A 20,571-nucleotide genomic window follows, 5' to 3' on the forward strand; every position below is an offset into this window, starting at 1 on the left:
CCTACAAAAGCTGAGCAAGTCACCAACTTATCTCTGTTTCCATTTGTCCTTTCTTAAAATGTAGGTAACACTATCACACTTAATGCAGAAATAAATTTCTTGCCATCAGACCTCAAAACATTGCTGGATTTTCTACAGCATATTTGGATTTGCATTTAAGTGCATCTGAAGGCAAGATTTGAATTTGGCTCTGAATTTTTTAACTCCCTGGATACAGAGTGGAGTCCTAGCACCAATTTAACACAGCAAGTTGTATATTGCAGCAAGGTGCCACATGTTTGCTTTTGTCAGTCACATATGAGAATGGAGAAAGCTGTTTTTCCTCTGACTTTGCCCTTACTGTTATGGATTAACAGATGTCTTTGTAGAGAGAAGGGGGTTCGGAACAAGGCTTTGCATTCCTCACACTGGAACGGTCTCTCTTCAGAATGGGTCTGTGGATGAAAGACAACATGTCAGAGGAAAGGCTCATGGTAATCCATCATTGCAGTAACTGCAGTTCATTTTCTAGATGGGACTCAGGAGGGGATATCACAATTGGAAGCACCAGGGGATGAAGAAGTAAAATAATCATTCTGCCTTTATTCAGGATCCTGAAAGCCAGCACAGCAGTTACGCAGTAACTGCGCCATTCGGGTCCTCACAAGTGTCACATGAGGTGTGCACATAAACAGAAACAAAAACACAGAATAACCAGAGGAAAAAACTACAAGCTCAGCTGCATTGCTTCAGCTGCACTAACACTGGCCTGGAATACTTATTAATATGAGTAAATCCTTTGAAGTTGTCCGCACACAAACCTCTTTTTTTTTCATTACAGTTTTAAGGGAAAACCAATCCGATTTTCAAGATGACACCTAAAATTTGGCAAAGAAAATTCCTCAAATCGTGACACTACTCTTATATATAGATACAGCTTCTTTTATTTAAAAAAATAGCAAACAACAAAAAACACCAGAAAAAAAACCAAAGCCATGGAAGCAACAGTACCGAGATTTTTGTTGGCTGTAGAAAAAGCCATTGTAGCTGAAAAACAGCCTCAAAGCTATGAATAAAATAAAAGGCTAAGCTTGGATGAATCTCCTAGACTGCAGAATTGATGAAGGAAACTTCTTTTCTGAAGACAAGAAAATCTTGGGAAACATCCAGCTTTATTTTACTTTTATAAATTCCAAAGCACTTTCCCTGTTTCCTAGTGTTTTTAACAGCTGTCCCACTGTAGATAGTAAGTTGTACTGATTAATTTACTATCTACCCAATTTCCTACTATTTTTTGCAAAGGAAAGCAGGTTTTTAAAGCATCAGCGTCCAAATACTTTATTAGCTCACAAGAACCTTATTACAAGCTGGAGTGCCCAGAGGAAAAGGGGATGGACAGTAAGTGTTTTATAATATGCAGGAAATTAGGTAAATGAGTTAATCTGGTAGACTAAGGGCAAATATTAGCATAGTACATTATTTATATAATCCATTTCTGCTATCCAGAATCCATGCAACTGTTATTCTACCCCTTCACCTGGGGGGAAAAAGGGGGGCTCTGGGGAGACAGCAAAATTCTTGAGAGGCTGGCTGATGGCCTTGAACCCAGTTTGATTTTAACACCAATGTCCTCTCACACACAGCACCAAAACCTGAACGTCCTGCAATGGTACAGAGAGGCCTTGGGCTCAAAATCAATTCCTTGACCTCAGCCTAAGTCATTGAAAGCAAAAAGGCTGCTGGAAGACCATCACAGGTGTGGAATATATCTCATGTTCCAGCCCAGACACTCCAGCAGGTCGGCATTAGCTGGCACCCTGCTCAGCCCCCCTGGCAGTGAGGCCAAGGATTGACAGGACATGAAGAGACTGAACTGCCTTCTCACCTCAACAGGGGGTTCCTCCAGAACAGGCTTGGGACACATGGACGAGACACTGTGGGGAAGCTCGCAGTGCTGCTGCCTGTGCTGTACCTGTTCTGTGGATAAATAGAAGGGTTCAGTCTCCAGAGCTGTCAATCTGGCACCTTTCACGAGCGCAAACGTCATGCTGCTTTTTAAAAAATGCCCTGCTCTGGAACACTGACCACCTGAGTGACAGTTCTGTACAAATCACTGGGCTCCTCAGAACTCCTCCTTCGCATCTCCTTTATACTCTCCTCACCTTTTGATCAAAATACACAGATTGATCTGCACGTCTTAACTTCCCTACAAAGAAAATCACCTAACTAGGCATACCCACATGCAAGGGTACACAGATCATCCCAGTAACTGAGGATGGGCTCTCATGCAGCATTTCATGGCAGCCTTTCCTACCACAGCATCTGTGGAGGCTTAAGCCCAGCCCAAGGCTACTTATTCCCAACAGATCAACTGATGGAATACAGTTGTTTCAAATCATTATGCTCCCCAGGACCAAACAACCCTGGATTAGCCATAAACCCTTTAAAATCCTGCGTCTGATGACCTATTTCTGCCCACTGTCATGTCCTCATATTTTGTTCTCTGAACTCATCCTCTGTACACGGCAACAAAGGAACAGATGGAGCAAAACCACCTCCTGTATGGAGGTAATCTGCATTACATGGCTCAGAACATGCACCCTCATCCAGTCTAACCTGCATCAAAGGTGACCACTTTCATCTGCAGCACAATCCCTTTTTGCCTCCTCATTTCAGATACTGCTCTCTTGCCTTGTCACAGAAATGGAACTGTATTTAAGTCACATCATTTAAGATCATTCAAGTCACAGCCTGAGCTTTCACAGAGGACATCTGAGCTGGTTCCATACCCCAGGACACTTCCCAGCCTGGACACCTCCAAGGAAGTGGCAAAGCCAGCTTGCACATGCACCTATGCAGAGCAGTGCAGCACCTGCTTGCAGGAGCAGCAGATCACAGAGGTACCACAGTTCCTGCCTCACATGTGCAGCTCTAAGAGCATAACAAGTGCTAAGTTCAGGCTCCCATGCCAGTGCTCCACTGAACAGAGCAGACAGGCTCCTGGCAACTCCACTGCATCTCCCAGTGAAATCCTCTGAAATGAGAGGAACTAATCTCCTCCTGCACTTTTGAAATGACCCAACAGACATCCACATCTGAAAGACGTTTAAAAACACATGTTGTGGGAGTCATTTTTATTCTGAGACTTCCAACATGAAATCAAGTTAACCCCCCCCCCCCCCACACACACAGGAATTACAGAAACAAAAACAACAAGTTTCCATCTAAAACACAAATCAAGAATTCGAAGGCACAAAATGTATCTGGACTCTCTTATATATAAAAAGGATGCAAGCCAGCTGCAAAATCCAAAGGTTTTTTAAGCATGTTGCTATCAAATTTAAAGGTACGTTTTCTATTAAATGCTGTTGATTTAAGTGGTTTTAACTCCTATACCCATCATTCCTACTACAGGTATCTATGCTCCCTGCTACTAGCCCAGTAACTTAATCCTGAAACTCAGAAAAGGACCCTGAAATTATTTAGAATTCAATTCTCTTCCTCCAAAAGAAAACAAACCTAGGAACCTTCATCTTACAGGAAACACACATCTAAAAATCATTATAAACATAAGCTGAATACATAGAAGTATAATACACAAGAATACACAATACATTTACACTGTTCCTGGATCAGCATTCCTGTGAACAAGCAAGAGAACCACTGTCTCTTTCCCTAGGCACAGCCTTCCCAAAATCATGGCACTCTAAACTATTTCAGCCTTCCAAACCATCACATCTTGGAGTTGTATGGTACAACTGGCTTTTGTACACATACACCCAGACTCTCCTCTGCTGCCTGCTCCCTCTCCTCCTGCTGTTTCCTCAACGGAGAGAGGTGTGCCTAAAAAAGCAACTCAGGCCATCCATGTAAGTCTCCTGCCTCTCCTGTTCACCGCCTCACTCAGCAAGTGGATTTAGAGACCTACACGTGGATGGGTGAACAGTCACAGCTGTTTGGGTAATCTTTATGCAAACACAGGAACAAGTTTCTCTCAATATAGAGCAGAGTTGATTTACAGCCAGTATTAGGTGCAAACAGGTCCAGGAAACAAGCATTCCAAAATGCTTTAAGGAATTCCATCAAAATTTCGTACCCACTAAAGCTGTCTAAATTTTAATATTTTTCCTATTAAGTGGAACCTCTAATCCTTGTTTATGCTGGTGGTACTGCTGCTTTAAACACAGAATTGGGTCAAAGTGTTTACTCCTTCATACTTAATCCTGAAGTCCATTTTCAACCCAAACTCCCTGCCAGTCATCAATGGCTAGCTAACATCAGGAAGCATGTAAAAAGTATTCATTTAAAATATAGACCTATCTGTCTAGGTAATATTTTATGCATTTTTCTTAGAGTATATCCAATCTGCAAGGTTCTGTTGAATTTCCTTAAAGTCTAGACCATAAAATATAATGAATGGGAGATAATCTTGTCCTTCAGCAGCCTGCTGCATGCTTTCTTGTTTTAGACAGTCATCACCATTTCATCCTGTGACAGGCATTATTATTATTGCTCTTACATGATTTATGGCTGCAAGCGCAAGAGATGGTGCAAAGATCCTGTGCCAAATTCCCAGATGGAATATAACATGAGCCACACTGCGAAAGGCTTGGAGGTATGGCTATATCAGGGTTTTTCTTTTTTCAGTCTTGTAATTCTGAAACAGCAGTCCTGGATAGAGCCTTGCCATGAGAAATGGCAAACCCAGGTTAAAACTAATGACAGGCATTACAGAAATTAAGCCAAGCAGATTTGAGCTTCAACACAGGCAGAACATCCCTTTGTGAGTCTATTTTTCAGGTAACATTTCTTCTGATGTTGTTTAAATGTGTGAACACTGCACCAAGTTCAAATTTAGTGTAGTTTGAAAGCATCTGCTGCTAAGTCCAACAATGACTGCAAGAGGACTACACATAGTTTTATTCAATTACACTACTAAAAAAAAAGTATTTGAAGACATCTTTACATCAGTGACATTAACTTGGTAATCTAGTACTTAAAAAAAAAAAGAACAAAAAACCACAACCAAAGCAAAGCAAAAAATTAAAAACAAAACAAAAAAAGTCAAAATGGGATTTATTTGATGCTTTTAACCAAGCAACTATGCTTTACTTCTCCTTATTTAACTTTTTTGTTTACTAAAATTGGTTCAGCCTTTTGAAATTTTGGATATAACAAAGAACACTAAAACTACATTCTCCAATACTTTAATCCCATGTTTATAAGCATGGCAGAGCTTAACGATGAACCACTTAAAAGAAAAAAAAAATCTGCAAATCTGAGGCTGGCAGACCTGTAAACAACAACAGCAGAGTGCTTTACCTTCTTGTGATTCTTGTAAACATTTCTGTGGGCAAATCCCTTTCCACAAAGCTTGCATTTATAAGGTTTATCTTCACTGTGTATTATTTTGTGTGCAGTCACTTGATCAAGTCGTTTGAAGGACTTATTGCAAACCTCGCAGGTGTAGGGGCGTTTTTCTGCAGAAAATGAGTGGGGGACATTTAATCTCCTGTTTATACAGGGGGAGAAGATGAAAGGCAGAGACAGTCATCTCCTCAGAGAGATTTCTGCAATTAAGTCAACCCAATTAAGATTAAACCAATTAGAAAGACACCTAATGCCCTTTATGTTAGACAGTTAAGTCACTTCACAAAAGATGAGCCATGGTGTATCTCAAGAAATTGGCACATTCTTTGCAATACTCATTGCTAAAACTAAACTCTGATTAATTAGCTTAAATCAAAAGAGAATGACTTCAAAGAGGAAAACTGTGTTTCCAGATTACAAATGTTAAAGAGGCCATGACAGTTTAAATGTTTTAAAACTTAATTAACAATATACATATTAGCTTCCAAACCCAAAAGTTCCTACGCAAAAAGCCTTTATGCTTCAACTGGTGACTGCAACTTAACTGCACTAATGCTCATCCAAAAGTGTCAATAGAAAGCCAGGAGCCTCTGAGATACAGATTATGTTACAAGAAATGAGATTTTGCTGTGGACTGATACCAAGAAAACAGTTCAACTCTAAGCCTGTGCAGCTGTAAAAATCTGCATTTGTTTAAATGCTAATGCATTTGACAGAACAATGTTTGGGTTTCCATTGTGTTGCTTGATGTTTCTAATCACTGGTGAGGGACACAGAAAACGCTGGATTTGCAGTGGCCAGATATCCTGGCAGAGCCACCTTGTGCCACACTGCCAAACCCAAAGATAGGACACTCCCTGCAGGCACAAGGGAACCTTTGTGGGTGGTCTGTGGATGAGCTGCTCTCCTCTGACCAGAAGCTATGAGCCCACTAACACATACACAGATAAACAGGAAAACACAGTGAGTAGCACAGATCACTGACAGCACACTCAGCTCCCAGCCTCTTCTCCTCAGCAGAAAACCTCAGGCACTGGTTTTTCACCTCCTCTCTCTGCCATGTAGCAACCTTTTGCCCCACTCCAGCTCACTGACCTCATCTAGTCCAGCTAGCAGGACAAAACAGCTTGAGACAAAGCAGCAGTAGGAAGAGGACTACACCACATCACTTGGAATTTTGGAAGGCTTGGGAAGGCTGCCTTAGACAGTTTCCTTGGAACCTGAGATTGACTTAGATAGCAGAGATTTCATGAAGCCTTCCATAAGAAACTAATCCAGGTAAAACTGCACATAGATGAAATAGATATTCATGTATTTCAGAGCTCTGTGCATTTCTGTACATTACCTGAATGAGTTATCATGTGGCGCTTCAGCTGGTTCGCCGAAATGAATTTCTTGTCACATTCTTGACACTCAAAGATCTCATGGACCTGCAAAATGTTTTATGATAATTAAATGTGTGTCTAAAACAAGACCATACCTCTTACACAGATATAAATACTCTAACAGAATGGAGCTACTTCTTAGCCAGTGGATATACTAATACTCCAGAATATTCTGTGATTTCACCCTTGCTTGTCTCTTGCTGAAAAACATCATCTCCCAAAAAGTAAAAATTCCTAACTGCCAACAAAAAAATCATCATTACAACTATACTGCAAGTTTGTATAACCTGTGTTTCTATCTACCAGATCCATTCAAAATTTATTAGGAAAGCATTAAAGAACCAAGTAGACTAACTTGTCAGGACATTTTCTTCTAGTCAAGATACATGTAAAAATAACACAGAAACCACTTCATAGCTTCTGTCAGAATTTTAAAAAACAAGTACTATCACACTCTTGCAGGACTGTTTCTCTCAAAAGCTTTTAGAGGCCAGACAGTGGAGGGGCAGCATTGTCTCAAACTACAAATGCAGTATTTTCAACATCACAGACCATTACAGCATTTAGGACTAAATGCTGGAGAAACAGGAGGCAGCTGACTGGTAAATAAGAAATAACAATTGGTCAGTAGAATAAAACACTGTTCAGTGTTAAACAAAAAGGTCAGAAATTAACCCAAAAGAGATGCTTGGAAGTGGCAGATAAAAAAAAGGGGGGTCAGGGGTTGGAAAGCAAAGAAGATTATTAAGTGTGACTCTACTCACGCCAATTTTGCAGCAAGTCCAGCTCTACAAAGTTTAACAAGTTGAGAGACTCAAGGGCTCTTCATACACACTCTCAAACTCTGACCAAAGTAGGATCTTGATGGTGGAGTTACAACTGACACCGAAGAAGGTCTCAAGCATCAGCACTTCACTGATTTTCCAGCCCAGCCTTTTATCCCCTCCTGTTGATGCCCTGCACCTGTGTGCCCTCTGCTCCCTTTGGTGCTTGGTCAGTGCCCCTGGGCACTCCTTACCTTCAATGCTGCTCACACCTGCATCCCACTGGGAATGAGGCTCAGCTGCAGCCCCATTCCCAATCACCACAAACTGTGCACGTACAGGATCTACCCTGGTTTGGTCCCTTGGCAGACAGCACTACAGCTGAATGGAACTGTACAGGTCCATGTAAGAAATCTGCTGAGAAATCCAGAAAGGCACCAGCACCAGTCTTAACCGTAACACACAAAACCTGCAATTCCAAACCCAAAAAAGCCTGATGGCCCTACGCTCCAAGGTGTCCTTAATCTTCTTTCTTAAAAGAAGCATGAGCTGCTTTACCATGAACACATTAAGAGTGTGTTCATTTCCCATTACATTAAGAGTAAGAAGCTCAGTCCACAGCTGTACAGCCAGGAAGAGAGAGACTCCCCCAGCCCACCTCCAAACACTGGAAGTGCAGCACTATCAACTCTGACTGGGAAAAGAAACCAGCAACTCTGAGATGTGCTTGAATGTTTCTCCCCTTTCCATTACAGTGGAGAGGCCTGGCAGCCTGTGCTACTCACACGTACCTGCTCACTTGGAAATATGACTTCCTGTGAATAATTCAAATCCAAAACATGAGATCCTTATATTGAAAGGAATCTTTTAGCAGGAATCTGCATCAGTGAAGATTAACAGTCCCCTCACTTTTCTCCTCATTATTATCACTGTTGAGGGATTGCACTTCGCATTTTACTCAGACATCAGAACTCAGTATCAGAATAGTTAGACAAGTAAGGCACAGGCAGTGCACAAGACACACGAAGCTAAAAATGAGTTTAAATTTGACATGAAAGCTACAGATGTAAATGACCATGTCTTGAGAAAGTAAACATCAATCCCCTACAGCCACCCACTTCACCTCCCTTCTCTGTCTTTGCCAGACTTTTTCTGTTGTTTGGGCTTATTTTCTGTTATATTTTGCCTTGTTATTCTCCACTTTTATTTCTTTACATTGAAATGGGTAGGAAGAAAAAAAAAATCTGTCTTTTTCTCCTGGTTTTACCTATTATTTTCATACTGGTCTTACTGCCTGTACAAATGTTTTTGCCAATGCTGACGATCCTGCCCCTCTTCCTGCAAAAGGAAATTAATTCAAGGAAACAAACCGAGCACTACTATGTGCAATCTCTTCACTCTCTGATATAAGTGTGTAAATCTGGAATAGCCATTTTCTGGATGTTTTAAAAGAAAAGCCAATCAAGAAGAGCAAAGAAAGTTTCATGCACAAAATCTTCATGCTGATTCTTTAGGTAAGTGCTGAACTGATAACATCAATCGTATTTGAGAAACTTGTGTGTCACAATGTCTGCCATTGTTGTTCTCTAAAGAGAACAAACATTTAATAAAATGGACACTCTAACCAGAACATTTTGCATTTTAAAGGCCTGTTGTGCAAGACCTGTGCCAATGTGTAAAACTTGTAATACACGTGGCAGGGAACACCACTATAACAAAATATGGCCCTATTAGGCAAGAAGTGCAGGGCATACTAACACAAGCAAGGAGAAAAACAAATTAAAAAGGAGGGGCCCCACCATTTCCTTTGCAACAACATATTTTAATTGATATCATTTATATCCTCAATGGATTCAGGTTATAACCAGGGTATTATTAAAGTCTTACAGTTAATCTGATAAACAGTACAATGCAGCTTTTTGCAAAAACAGATTCTCCTGGGTTTTAGCGATTTATCAAATTAATCTTGCAGGGACTTCCTCTGGGTATAATGGATTCAGAATCTCATATTCACGGTCCAACTGTATTTCTACATGAACACCCTTATTTCCAATAGATGCTTTTCTAACTGTTAACCCCTCCTGTTCTGGTTATAAAAGATTATGTGCATAAAACAAAAAAAAAAGGACATTCAAATTTGGGTTTGAGGAAGAAGTTTTTTTACTACTGCATAACTACAATAGAAGTAACTCCCCTAAGGGGTATTTCAAAAATCAATAAGAAAATTACTGTATTTTGTAGAAAAACTGAAGGCTCATGAACCTATTTTATGGTCTGTATGTATGCCATGGTTACATAACACACTTTAAGAACGCTGAAGAACAGCAGGCAACTGTGACTTAATGCTGGAGTAACACATTAGCATTTGGGAAGGGACACATGAAAACTGTAGGGGGATATTTGGCTTGAGCAAGTGTGACTACAAAAGCAAATACCCACACTAAACCAGGTTGGCTTTGTAAGCATGAAAGAGATCACCCAAAGGCTTGCATTACAGCAGCTTTCAAGTGACATGAGCAGCACAGCCTCACATCTCAGGGAAGTCAGTGCCTGCTGTGAGCCAGCCTTCATCTCACTGACCTTTCGATGCTCCTGGAGATTTGCTGCTGAGGAACATTTCTTATTGCACACTGAACACATCAGCTTCTTCCTAGAATTTCCTGAAACAGAAACAAAATACCACCAACATCTTCAAGAGGAAGTGCTAAGAAAGAACCTAAATATTTCCACTGAGCCTATGACATTTTACAGGTCATTTGACTGACATAAGATTTTTACATTTGTATCCCATCTTCAAAGTACTCTGCATCAGGAGTTCTCTGTGGGTGTCCAACAAACCAGTCACTGGTGGAATGTAAATTAAGAAAACCAGAAGAATAAAGAAAAAAACCTTTCAAATAGATGTTATCATACACCACCAATCCCACATGAAGAGCACAGTTCGCAACTGAGAACAGCTCACTTGGCAACTGAACAGTTCATTTCATCCAGAAATCAATACAGGACTTAGTGCAGCAGTGACAAAAAAAACCCTCAAAATCAAGTCAAAACCATTTCCTATTTTTGTTTATTTAGAAAGCATTAAGCATCCTACTACATAAAATATCATTAATAGTCTTTAGCTGAATGAAGCAGGGCAATCATATTAGCACCAGATCATGAATTCAAGTATTTTCTAAAATGCAAATTACAAAACAAGCTATAGGTCAGCTACCAGACATTTTCCTTCCCTTTTCACAGCTGCTTTAAAAAGTCACAGACCACTTAATTGAGTTTATCTATTACTTACCTTTAGAGATTCTTTCTAGTACCCCACAAATAAACCTAATTCTTTGTTTATAATTTAAGATACTCATGCAAGACAGTTCCTAGCTTAGGTAAAACACATCCATACTACACTGAACAGCAGAAACATTATAAAAGTAAAAACTTATAAAACTTATGACAAGTATTTATATACACAAATAGACACATACCACTGGAATACACTTAGTCCTTCAATGTGGAATTCATATACCACTACCTAACTGACAAAAACTAAGCCTAAATATAACAGTGTTCATAGATGAAAAAATTTATTATTGATACCAAAAAAAGGGGATCATTTTTGTAAGAATATTACAGAAAGGTTTCTCTATACTGCAAGAGTTTGTCAGCAGAAAGAGACTGAAAACCTTCAAAAGCATCTCAGTGCTGTCACCATCAGCTGAAGACAGTTTTCTGTGCACTCTGGAATTCTGTTGTCCCCACACATAAAGGTATTCCTTTGACAAGGAGAGGAGGCACACAAACAGAGTGCAGAATGCCAGAATTGGGATCTGTGCTGTGGACCTGAGAGCAGTGTTTTGCCCTTCCATGAGAAGAGGGTGACATTTCAGTGAAAACCACTCAAACAGATATGAAAACACCAGGGCCTAAGAGGACCAGTGGATGGTCTGGTCTGGCTTCCTGCAAAACAGATGCTACAGAGTTTTATGCAACCCTCATCAAGCTTAATCGTTTGATTAGGCAAAGAAAAGACAACCTATTGTGTCCTGAAAAGGCCAAAAAAAATCAAGAACTCACCATTTCCTCTGCCAGTGGTCGATTTTGCTCACTCCTGAAACATTTTCCTTCATCTACTCTTTGCCTAGTTTAAACTTCTCAAGATCCCTGTTACATTTTCTGCATGAGATTAATGATTCATGTGGCCTACAGTAATTTCTCCTGTGGCGGGAGGAGGAATACTTACTCTTGCAATTAAGTTACTTCTTTTACTTTGTAATTTTCTATTTGATACAAATGAATCCATTAAAAAAGAAATCAAAGACAATGTTTACTCCAATTTGCAAATTTAAGGCTAGGAACACGTCAGTGGGCATTTTTTCTGAAGGAACACTAAACTCTTTCTTACCACTGTGAACATTTTCTTTGTGTTTTTTCAGGGCATCCTTGCTCTTGAACCTCTTCCCACAGCTATCTGCCTTGCATATGAACCTGGCATCCCCTCTGCACGCCTCCTTGTGCTGCTCATAACTACATGGCATAACAAAGAGAGGAAAAAAAAAAAAAAAACCCAGATCAGGCAGTCTCTCCAGAAACCAGAGCTGTAGCAAGTACTCAGAGCTGAACACATGCTGCACTGCAGAATTCCAAGGCCACCTCATGCATTACTTACAGCAGAGAGGAATGAAAGCATTTGAGTCCTTGCCCTGTTAGGATTCCCAAACACTACCAAGCTTTTGGAAAGCTAACATGCAAAGGGAGGCCAGCAAGGACATGACAGCAGTCCTGTAACTCGGACACAAAACCTCGATTCCGAGCTGAAGGCAGTATTGCAAACAGAGCACTGGAAACTTCTTGAGGAGTCTCCTGGGCTGATATTCTCTGTGCACTGAAGGACACTAAGAGACAAAAAAAGGGAAAAAACAAAGTAAGGGCAACATTCTACAACTGACACAGGCTTGCAGTAACTACCAACTGCATATACCTTTAGAAAAAGTAGGTTTACAATCTGTAATTAAATGTATAATAAAAAGTAATATATCTATCTAATCGTAAGAAAATCCATATATAAACAACAAAAGAAACCCAGTTATGTTTCTGTGCAGAGATATAATTCTAAGATATATGACTCTAGTGACAAACCTGCATATTTATACTCTCAAGGACAACAAAGACGTGTTCTTAAATCTCACATCTTTCACGTTTCCATTTTTGTTTTTCCATCATGCAAATATTTAATTAAGTGAACATAAAGCACTGGTTTTCCTTTCATTTTCCTTAAATCTTACTTTAATTCTGTACCAGCATCCACAAATTGAAAATGACACCTCCTAAACTACTAAATATTCCACTGATGGAGACCAGTAATGCTGCACCAAACTGTTGCTCTGGTCTGGTCTCCAGTGTATGACTTTAACACAACAAATTGTCAATATTTTTCCAATTCCCATTGAACTCTACAACAAATATGAGAAATTAAGACATTAAAAGATTAAAGCAGAGGGTAAGGTTATATATAGAGATGCATAAAAATTAAAGCCTAGCTTGTGATTAGGTCAAGAGAAGCAAAAGCTTGAATGAAATTGATTTAAATGATCCCTGAAAAACACTGCTGATTGTACTCACTGTCTTTGTAGAGCTTGCTTAACAGGGAATTTCTTTCCACAATTTCGGCACTTAAATTCCTTTTCCTCGCTGGGTTTTTGGTGCAAAGTCTGCAGATGCTCAGCTAGGATCTCCTGGCTGGCAAAACTGGATTCACAGTTTGGGCATGCATGGTCCTGTTTACAGGTGAGGGGATCTGCATGAAGGGAAGCAACACCAATGTAAAGCAGTAGGTCCCAGGTTTTTTGGTTACATTGAGAGAGACTCTCTGCCAGAAATAGATTATGCAAAAGGGTGGCATGAAACTCACAAAAAACAGTGTCTCTGAAAGGATTACAGACAGCCTATCTCAAGTGGAGATAGCATTACTGAAAATAAATGGCAAGTGTTTAGCTGGGTGTGACTTAGACTGTTGGCCCAAATTAGTCATTCAACTCAATCAAAACCTCAATGCAGTTAGTCATTTATCAATTTATCTTCATCTTTGACAAAGATGCTGAGAATTCCCCAGACAGCTCAGCTCACCTTCCTTTTCCTACACACCTTAGGATTGGCTGAATAGCTCTATTGGAAGGTTTATTTCTCTCCCACTTAAGTAAGAAAGAAATTACCCCTCTTAGAGCAAAAGCTCTGCATTCATAAGCCTGTGTGTCAGGTGAAACAAACTCTGTCTTCAGTTCAAAAATTAATGGTTACTATTTAAGAAATCCAGGCTCACTCATTCACTCAGTAATTCATAAGACTCGCTGCTCCTTATAAGGCAAAGAGGTTCAACCCAAACCCCAAAAAAAGAGATAAACAAAATGCAAGAACTCAGATTCAACCCCTGGGACTTTTCAGTTCCCCAGTCCTGTACAGTTAGTGCTCTCTTTCTTCATCACCACTTTCAAGCTCTCAACTTACCCTCTATTTTACATATTGCTCACCTGCAATTTTTTCACCAGCTGGCTGAACTTCTTTATTGCTGCCACTGTCCTCATCTTCCTGGATAACAGTCACTTCTTCCTCCTCCTCCTCCTCCTCTTCCATGTCACTGTCCAAGTAGCCAATCAGAAGTTCTGTGTCTGTTTCAATATCTTCCACAGCCAGATAGAAAATATTTTCCCCCTCCTGTTGCAAACAGGAAGTAGAGGCAATAAACAATTATGTCAGAAAAACAAAAATCTGGACAAGTAAGAAGCCCTAAACTAATATTATCCCTCAACCAGGGAAGGGTTGGCTCCGCTCCTCAGGAAGCACAATCCTACAACAGCCTTGGTAAAGACTTCATTGCCAGAGTGGCTGCATGGATAGGGTGCATTTGTATTCTGCTGTTTTGGGAATATTCCCCTGCCTCACCTGTGAGGCTTTTCCACTATTCCCTGTAGCTTAGACCAAGGTGGAGATGGCATTAAAGTACTTTCCTGCCACACTCCACTTGACAAGAACTTCAGGGTTGAAAATGAAATATTTGAGGATTAGAAAAACAGCAAAATTGAGATAACCAAAAGAGCTTTATCTCTCTCCCCGCTGACTGCAGGAATTCTATCACAGCTTTCAGCAGCATGTTTACATAGTGTTATTTTCTCTTTCTCCCTCTCCTCAAGATTCCCAGCCTTCTCCAACGTGCTTTCACCCTGGTCAGTTATCTTCACTACCAAATTAGCAGGCACATCTGGAAAATGTACTTTAAACCCTGTGCTGGTTTAAATCAGTGTGGATCCACAAAAGGCCAAAGGATCCAGCCCCATTCTGCACAACAGCACAAACTACGAAACAAAAAGCTCCAAAAGCTTCTTGATAGTGCCTGGACAAGCTTCCAAGTAGCTACATAAGCTAACAACTTTGGGCTTTGACACTACTTAATTAGTTACCAAGGCTAGCACTGTGGGGTGTGGGGAGGAATCTGTACATCTGTCCCCTAAACTGATAGTCTGTGGGACAGAGATGCCTTTTCTTCTTTCTACATGTGAACCAACTGCTTTAGGTACTGCCCAAAGCACTGAAGGAGACTCATTTCTATGCAATGAAGACTCCCAGTTCTATCATAAATCTGAAATCTTATCTGAGTAACACCCAGAAAAGTTAACTGAAGCTTCTCTGCCCTGCACCTAGCCATACATTTTGTACCAAGCTTCCTTGGGCAAGGACAAGATAATGATTTTTAATTTTTGTAATACACTACGATTAATTTAAACTGTCAACAGGGATGTAGCATTCCCTGAGCTGCAGGAGGTCTGTTATATTTTACACAAGATACTGTCACACAGGAGTGAAGCCTACTTAATTCAGTAGGCTGGATAGAGCTGCTATTTTCAAGGATGCACCACTTTTCTGTCCTTATCACAACAGCAGCATTGGAAAACAAAAAATTATCTTTTTTTTTTTTCTCAAGATCTATTCTGCAGTCCAGATATCTATCAGCACACCAACCTAACCTCTGTACATATCTACAAGTTGCTGGGTTTCATATGTCTCTGTCAAGTTGCAGAAACCTTTAATTTAGTACAGTCTAAAGTCAAAACAAATCCTCTTGACATGAGGAAAAGTAGGAGGTCTTTCTACACTCAGTCTCCACAGAGACAGGACAAAACCATTGGGGTAAATCTCAAATACATCACTCTTTAGGACAACCTTACTCGAAAAGCAAGACCACCTCATGAAGGGAAGCACATCTCTATTATTGGATTACCAAAAATAATAACAGAAAGAATTAAAAAATTAAAGATTCTGAAAATTTGGAAATCAAAAGAAAAAAAGAAAAAGTCATGTATCCCAGGCAAAAATAAAGCCCCAAGTACTAGGAGCTGTCAATGTTTGAATGCTCTGGGTTACATTTGCATTAGAAAGAAATTAGCTTTGGTGCCAGCCCAATCTAAACTCATTTCTCCTCCAAGGTTAATTTGTTTGGCTTTTCCATCCAAACAAATGCTAACAGCCAGGTATTCGGAGAGGTAATTAATCAAGATATACCCACTGGCTGTAGTAGCTCCTCAAGGCAGCATTTTGAGTGAAAGCAATGGAAGCTCTCCAGAAACCACAAAAGAATTCACATCTCTCTCTCCCCACCAGCAGCACCTGTATGCATCACATTAATCTACATGCATGCACACACAGTAAACAGTCTTTTACATTATTTGAATAACCCCCCTGTTTCTAAGAACACATCTGCAGCCATTCCACCTGCCCATGTGCTGGCTGTTTTCCTAACACTCATCTGCAGCAAACCACAACTGTCCTTGGGAGAAAACTCCAAGCGCTTGCTCATCGCAGTGGCATCACAACCTCCCTTTCCTGTTATTCCTGGTTTATTTTTCAATTATGTTTTTCTCACCTTGGACTTCACTGTCCTCTTTGACACTATAAGCCACCAGACCTGCTCAGCAAATACAGTTTTCCAGTCCCAACAGCCCTTGCTATCTCCTTTCTGGTCCACTCCAGAAGTCTTCCATGCAGACTCTTGGCTTTTCCATACCGTTAAACACCTTCATATCTGCTTTGTAAGAGGGAACACAGGACCACCGACAGCCCATCACACTTTAATCAAAAGCACAAAACACTTAACTCATCACTCCTGAAAGTCTACAACACAGGAGGAGGAAGCAGCACAGTCTTGTGTTACCTGAGGGAGTGTAGGGCTTTTCCACCCTTCAGAACCTCAACAGCTGGCTCCAACCCAGCCTTCCTAATCCTTACCCACTTTGCCTCTGTGCCCTCAGAGTGTTACCTGATTTCCCTCTGTATCTGATTCCCTGGCAGCAAAGCAGCTCTTCAGCCTACCTGTTGTGCCAGTTCTCCCTGGCTACCTCTCCCAACAAGCACACTGCCTTTCCCAGCCCTTCCCTGCAGCTCCAGGATGCCAGCTCTGGCAGAGGTAAAACCAACACTGGCAATGTCTGAGGGCAGAAACTGCAATGCAGGAAATGCATGGAGATGATTTCACACACTCCCACACACAGCCCAGATTTCAGATTATACCTCATCTAAAATACAGCACCTGAACCACACACACACAAGATCCAGAAGCCTCAGCTCTCTCTCCTGATCTATTCCTATGGTGTTAGATTGCATGGCAAGGCAGAAAACGTCTGAGACACAAATGTGACACTGAACAGAACACAAGGCTAAACTACTTCAGCAATTCTGGCATTTCTCCAAGCTCCAGTTTTCAGTAATAGCTCCCAATGAAGGCTAGAATATTTTTCCATCTGAATACTCTGTACTAGGATATGCTTTAAAGTCCTAAAAAACCCTGTGAGATAATTTAGCAAATTTTTATTTGTTTCTATCATTTTCCTTATAAAGAAACCCACTGGCATGCACTGGATATTCCATTAAAACTTCTATTCAGAAGTTCAGGTCATTTACTGGAAAGATAATCATGAACATCATGAATTCTTCTCACTGCTCTCTCCTGTGAGCCTTACTTTGCCTTTGCTGACAATGACTGTGCACTGATGAGGTGCTAATCACACCTCCTGTATGAGAGCCCTTCATGTCTGCTGCCATAAAGAGGACAACAAATTTCATCAGAAACAAACTTCTGCTTTCTTGGCATAGAAAAACCAAAATTTTTTGTCTGGCCTCAAAATAAACTATAATTATTTTGTCAGGGACACACGGGCTAATCCTGGAGGAAGACAGTCATCTCATTATGAAAAAGCAGAACAGTCATTTTAAGAAATGCTGATAAATAATTCTCCTTTTCCTGATTGTTTTCCAGTTTGGATTACATCAGCAAATACCTTAAGTTGGCCTGAAACAACATTTTGTAAAGCATACATTTTGAGAAAAAAACAAATGCACAGAGTCATGTAATTCTTATTTATGTGGGAGTGGAAATTAATTTACTGCGGAACTGAGCTGTTAAAAAAAAAAAGCAGAGAGCTAATTTCTTTAATAATGTCCAAAAGAACAACAGCTGGCACTGGAAAGGTATCCCTGTCTCTGTTGTATCCTGTAAAGTCACAGAACGCTGCCAAAAATGAGCAATTAAACAGAATAAGACTCTCCAGCTTGAGAGAAGAGCTGTCAAATAAGAGTGAAAGGATATAATAGAATTCCATAAAATCAAAGATGGCACAGAAAAATAAAGTAACTATTCACTGTCATACCAGAACTAGGAAATCAAGTGAAATTAAGGAGTGTCTAGAAGAAAAACAGAAGTATATTTCAACATAATTAAAGCAGTGGAACTCATTACCACAGAGTGCTGCAAACGACAACTATAAAAATGCATGATTCTGCTTTACACACAAGTAAGCCCATACCCAAGTTTGGCATGAAACACACACAGGTCTCTAAATAATGATAATACTTAAACCTTTCAAATAGCATCAGATTCCAAGGACTTTTCTGGTCTTTCATCCTACCACCCTTATTTGTGGTATTACCTTAAGCAGAAGAGTTCTCTTCTAAAAACAAAGGCAGAAAGAGAAAAGCAGCTCACTACTTTGCTCAGATCTTGCAATTTCATTACAAGACATGAAGGCCAAAGAGGAGGAAATCAAATTAGCAAATGAGTAACAGGAAGCAAATGGTAGAAATCCACCAAATCTACCTGGATGGCTGCCAGGTTCTTCTGTTCCTGGGACGGAGCCTCGTGGACAAAGCGCAGCCAGTTCGAATGGCGTGGGTTGCTGGCATCCAGGATATAAAGGACCTCGCCTTTGCTCCCACGAACCTGAAACATTCAAAACAAATCCCCAAGCAAAATTAAAACTCAAAAACCAAATATGTCCAGGTTTTGTCCACTCAGTGAAAAAAACACTTAAAAAAAAGAATTGGGCACACAAGATACATCCATCTCCATATCGAGACCTTTTGGATACCATTACAGATCCATATCATTCGTATGATTTCTACAATTTTGACAGAATTCCAGCTTACATTGAAAAAAAGGAAGATAATAGAAACAAAAACTTAATATTATTAAGTCATTCTTCCCCCTAAACACAAAGACATACTGCTGTAAAAATATATCTGTCACTGCCAAAAAAACTCCTTTTGTTTCATTTTAAATAATAGATAACTTGAATCTCCACCGATCCAGACAACAGAGAGCCATGCAAAAAGGTCATAGAGCCACACTATTATTCCATGTGATTTATTTATATAATGAATGGATTTTATTTTCCATCTGTCAGCAAGAAGTATCCAGGGCAGGTATTTCCTAAGAGCTAGGGAATTTGGCTATATAAGATCAAAATTAGATTGTCTTTGTGGCTTTGTATATGAATTGCTCACATTCTTGCTCTATTTGTTTCTAATAGAATGCAATATCATATTTCTTCAGTATGACTGCTTCAATTACCTAAACATTTAGGGTATCATTAAAAAGACAAAAACTGTATTCCATTACAATAATAGCTGCTGACAGCATGTTGTTCTCAGATTAAGCAAAAAAAAGAATTACTGTAGTTCTGCAAACAAATAAGGATCTTCAAAAGTCATTACTGCTCTTCTGAAGGAAAAAGGACACATCGTGAAAAGGTGCCAACATTCAAACTTTAAAAGCTCTTACTTTCTAACACATGGATTAACCACAGTGAAAAGGATCAAACCTACACATTGAAATGCATCTGGAAACAATATTATCTGACACTAAGCACTAATGGTTTCCCAGAGAGGCACTGCATGTCCCAACCCTGGGAGTGTTCAAGGCCAGATGGGATGGGGCCCTGAGCAACCTGATCTAACCAGTGGCATCCCTGTCCCTGGCAGGGGGGCTGGACTGGATGGTCTTTAGGGTGCTTTCCAACCCAAACTATTCTGGGATATTGTAATAATCACCCACCTCCACAGAGGCTTTGTGCTTCAGCTACCAAAGCACAAGTTACAGGAGCCCACCATGGAGATCCTAGAAAGGCTTCCATCAGATTTTCAGTTGGGATGAGAAGCAATCCAGGTCCTATTATAAAAACTACACATTACACTATCTAACTTTCCATCAGTTTTTCTTTATTGGCTTGATCCTTAAATGATATAACTTATATTTGCTTCAGTGATACACAGTCATCTCAGTTATGCTTCCAGAGTCTCTGGCAATCCAGAGAGAGATGCCAAACACAAAGCAGAGCTTTAACACATAAGGAAACTATCGATAAAGGAATATGATAAAGCCCTTAAAAACATTCTGTATTTTCCACTGCTTCTTTCACCTCATAAAGAACTAATGCTGCATTGAATATACAGATGTGAGCATGAGAAGTCAAGAAAAAGTGCAAAAACACTGCACTTTGTGTGGACTAGACTGGTGACATGAACCAGTGCTTTTCTGGTAGCATCAACAGCAGGCTCCTAAATGAACTGATGGCAGTGGATCCCAAACCTAGCACTTAAAACCAGCACCTCAAAATGGATACACAGATCCACACTATGTACCTCAAACTGAGGTGCCCAAGAACTACCTTCTTGAGAATCAACACAAAAGGTGTCACTGAACTAATTCAGCCAAATGCCTGCAATGTAAGAGGAAACACACGACATTCACTGTCACCACACAG

General features: G+C 40.2%; 1 protein-coding gene across 3 annotated transcripts in view; it reads right to left on the reverse strand.

Annotated features, from left to right (window-relative positions):
* The window catches only part of PRDM5 (PR/SET domain 5), a 59,452-nt gene that overhangs the window by 28,111 nt on the left and 10,770 nt on the right, over positions 1–20,571 (reverse strand). For 2 of the 3 annotated variants that reach the window (XM_066548922.1, XM_066548921.1), the window contains exons 3-10: positions 18,627–18,749; positions 14,014–14,197; positions 13,109–13,283; positions 11,892–12,013; positions 10,079–10,158; positions 6,695–6,779; positions 5,302–5,459; positions 341–434 (exon numbers count right to left, since the gene is read on the reverse strand). In XM_066548922.1, coding sequence (XP_066405019.1) covers positions 341–434; positions 5,302–5,459; positions 6,695–6,779; positions 10,079–10,158; positions 11,892–12,013; positions 13,109–13,283; positions 14,014–14,197; positions 18,627–18,749 — 1,021 coding nt within the window. Of the gene's footprint in view, positions 1–340; positions 435–5,301; positions 5,460–6,694; positions 6,780–10,078; positions 10,159–11,891; positions 12,014–12,288; positions 12,382–13,108; positions 13,284–14,013; positions 14,198–18,626; positions 18,750–20,571 lie in introns of all 3 variants that reach the window. The other variant, XM_066548920.1, reaches the window with a different exon arrangement.

This window comes from Molothrus aeneus, chromosome 4 (assembly GCF_037042795.1).
Source record: "Molothrus aeneus isolate 106 chromosome 4, BPBGC_Maene_1.0, whole genome shotgun sequence".
Taxonomy (NCBI): Eukaryota; Metazoa; Chordata; class Aves; order Passeriformes; family Icteridae; genus Molothrus; species Molothrus aeneus.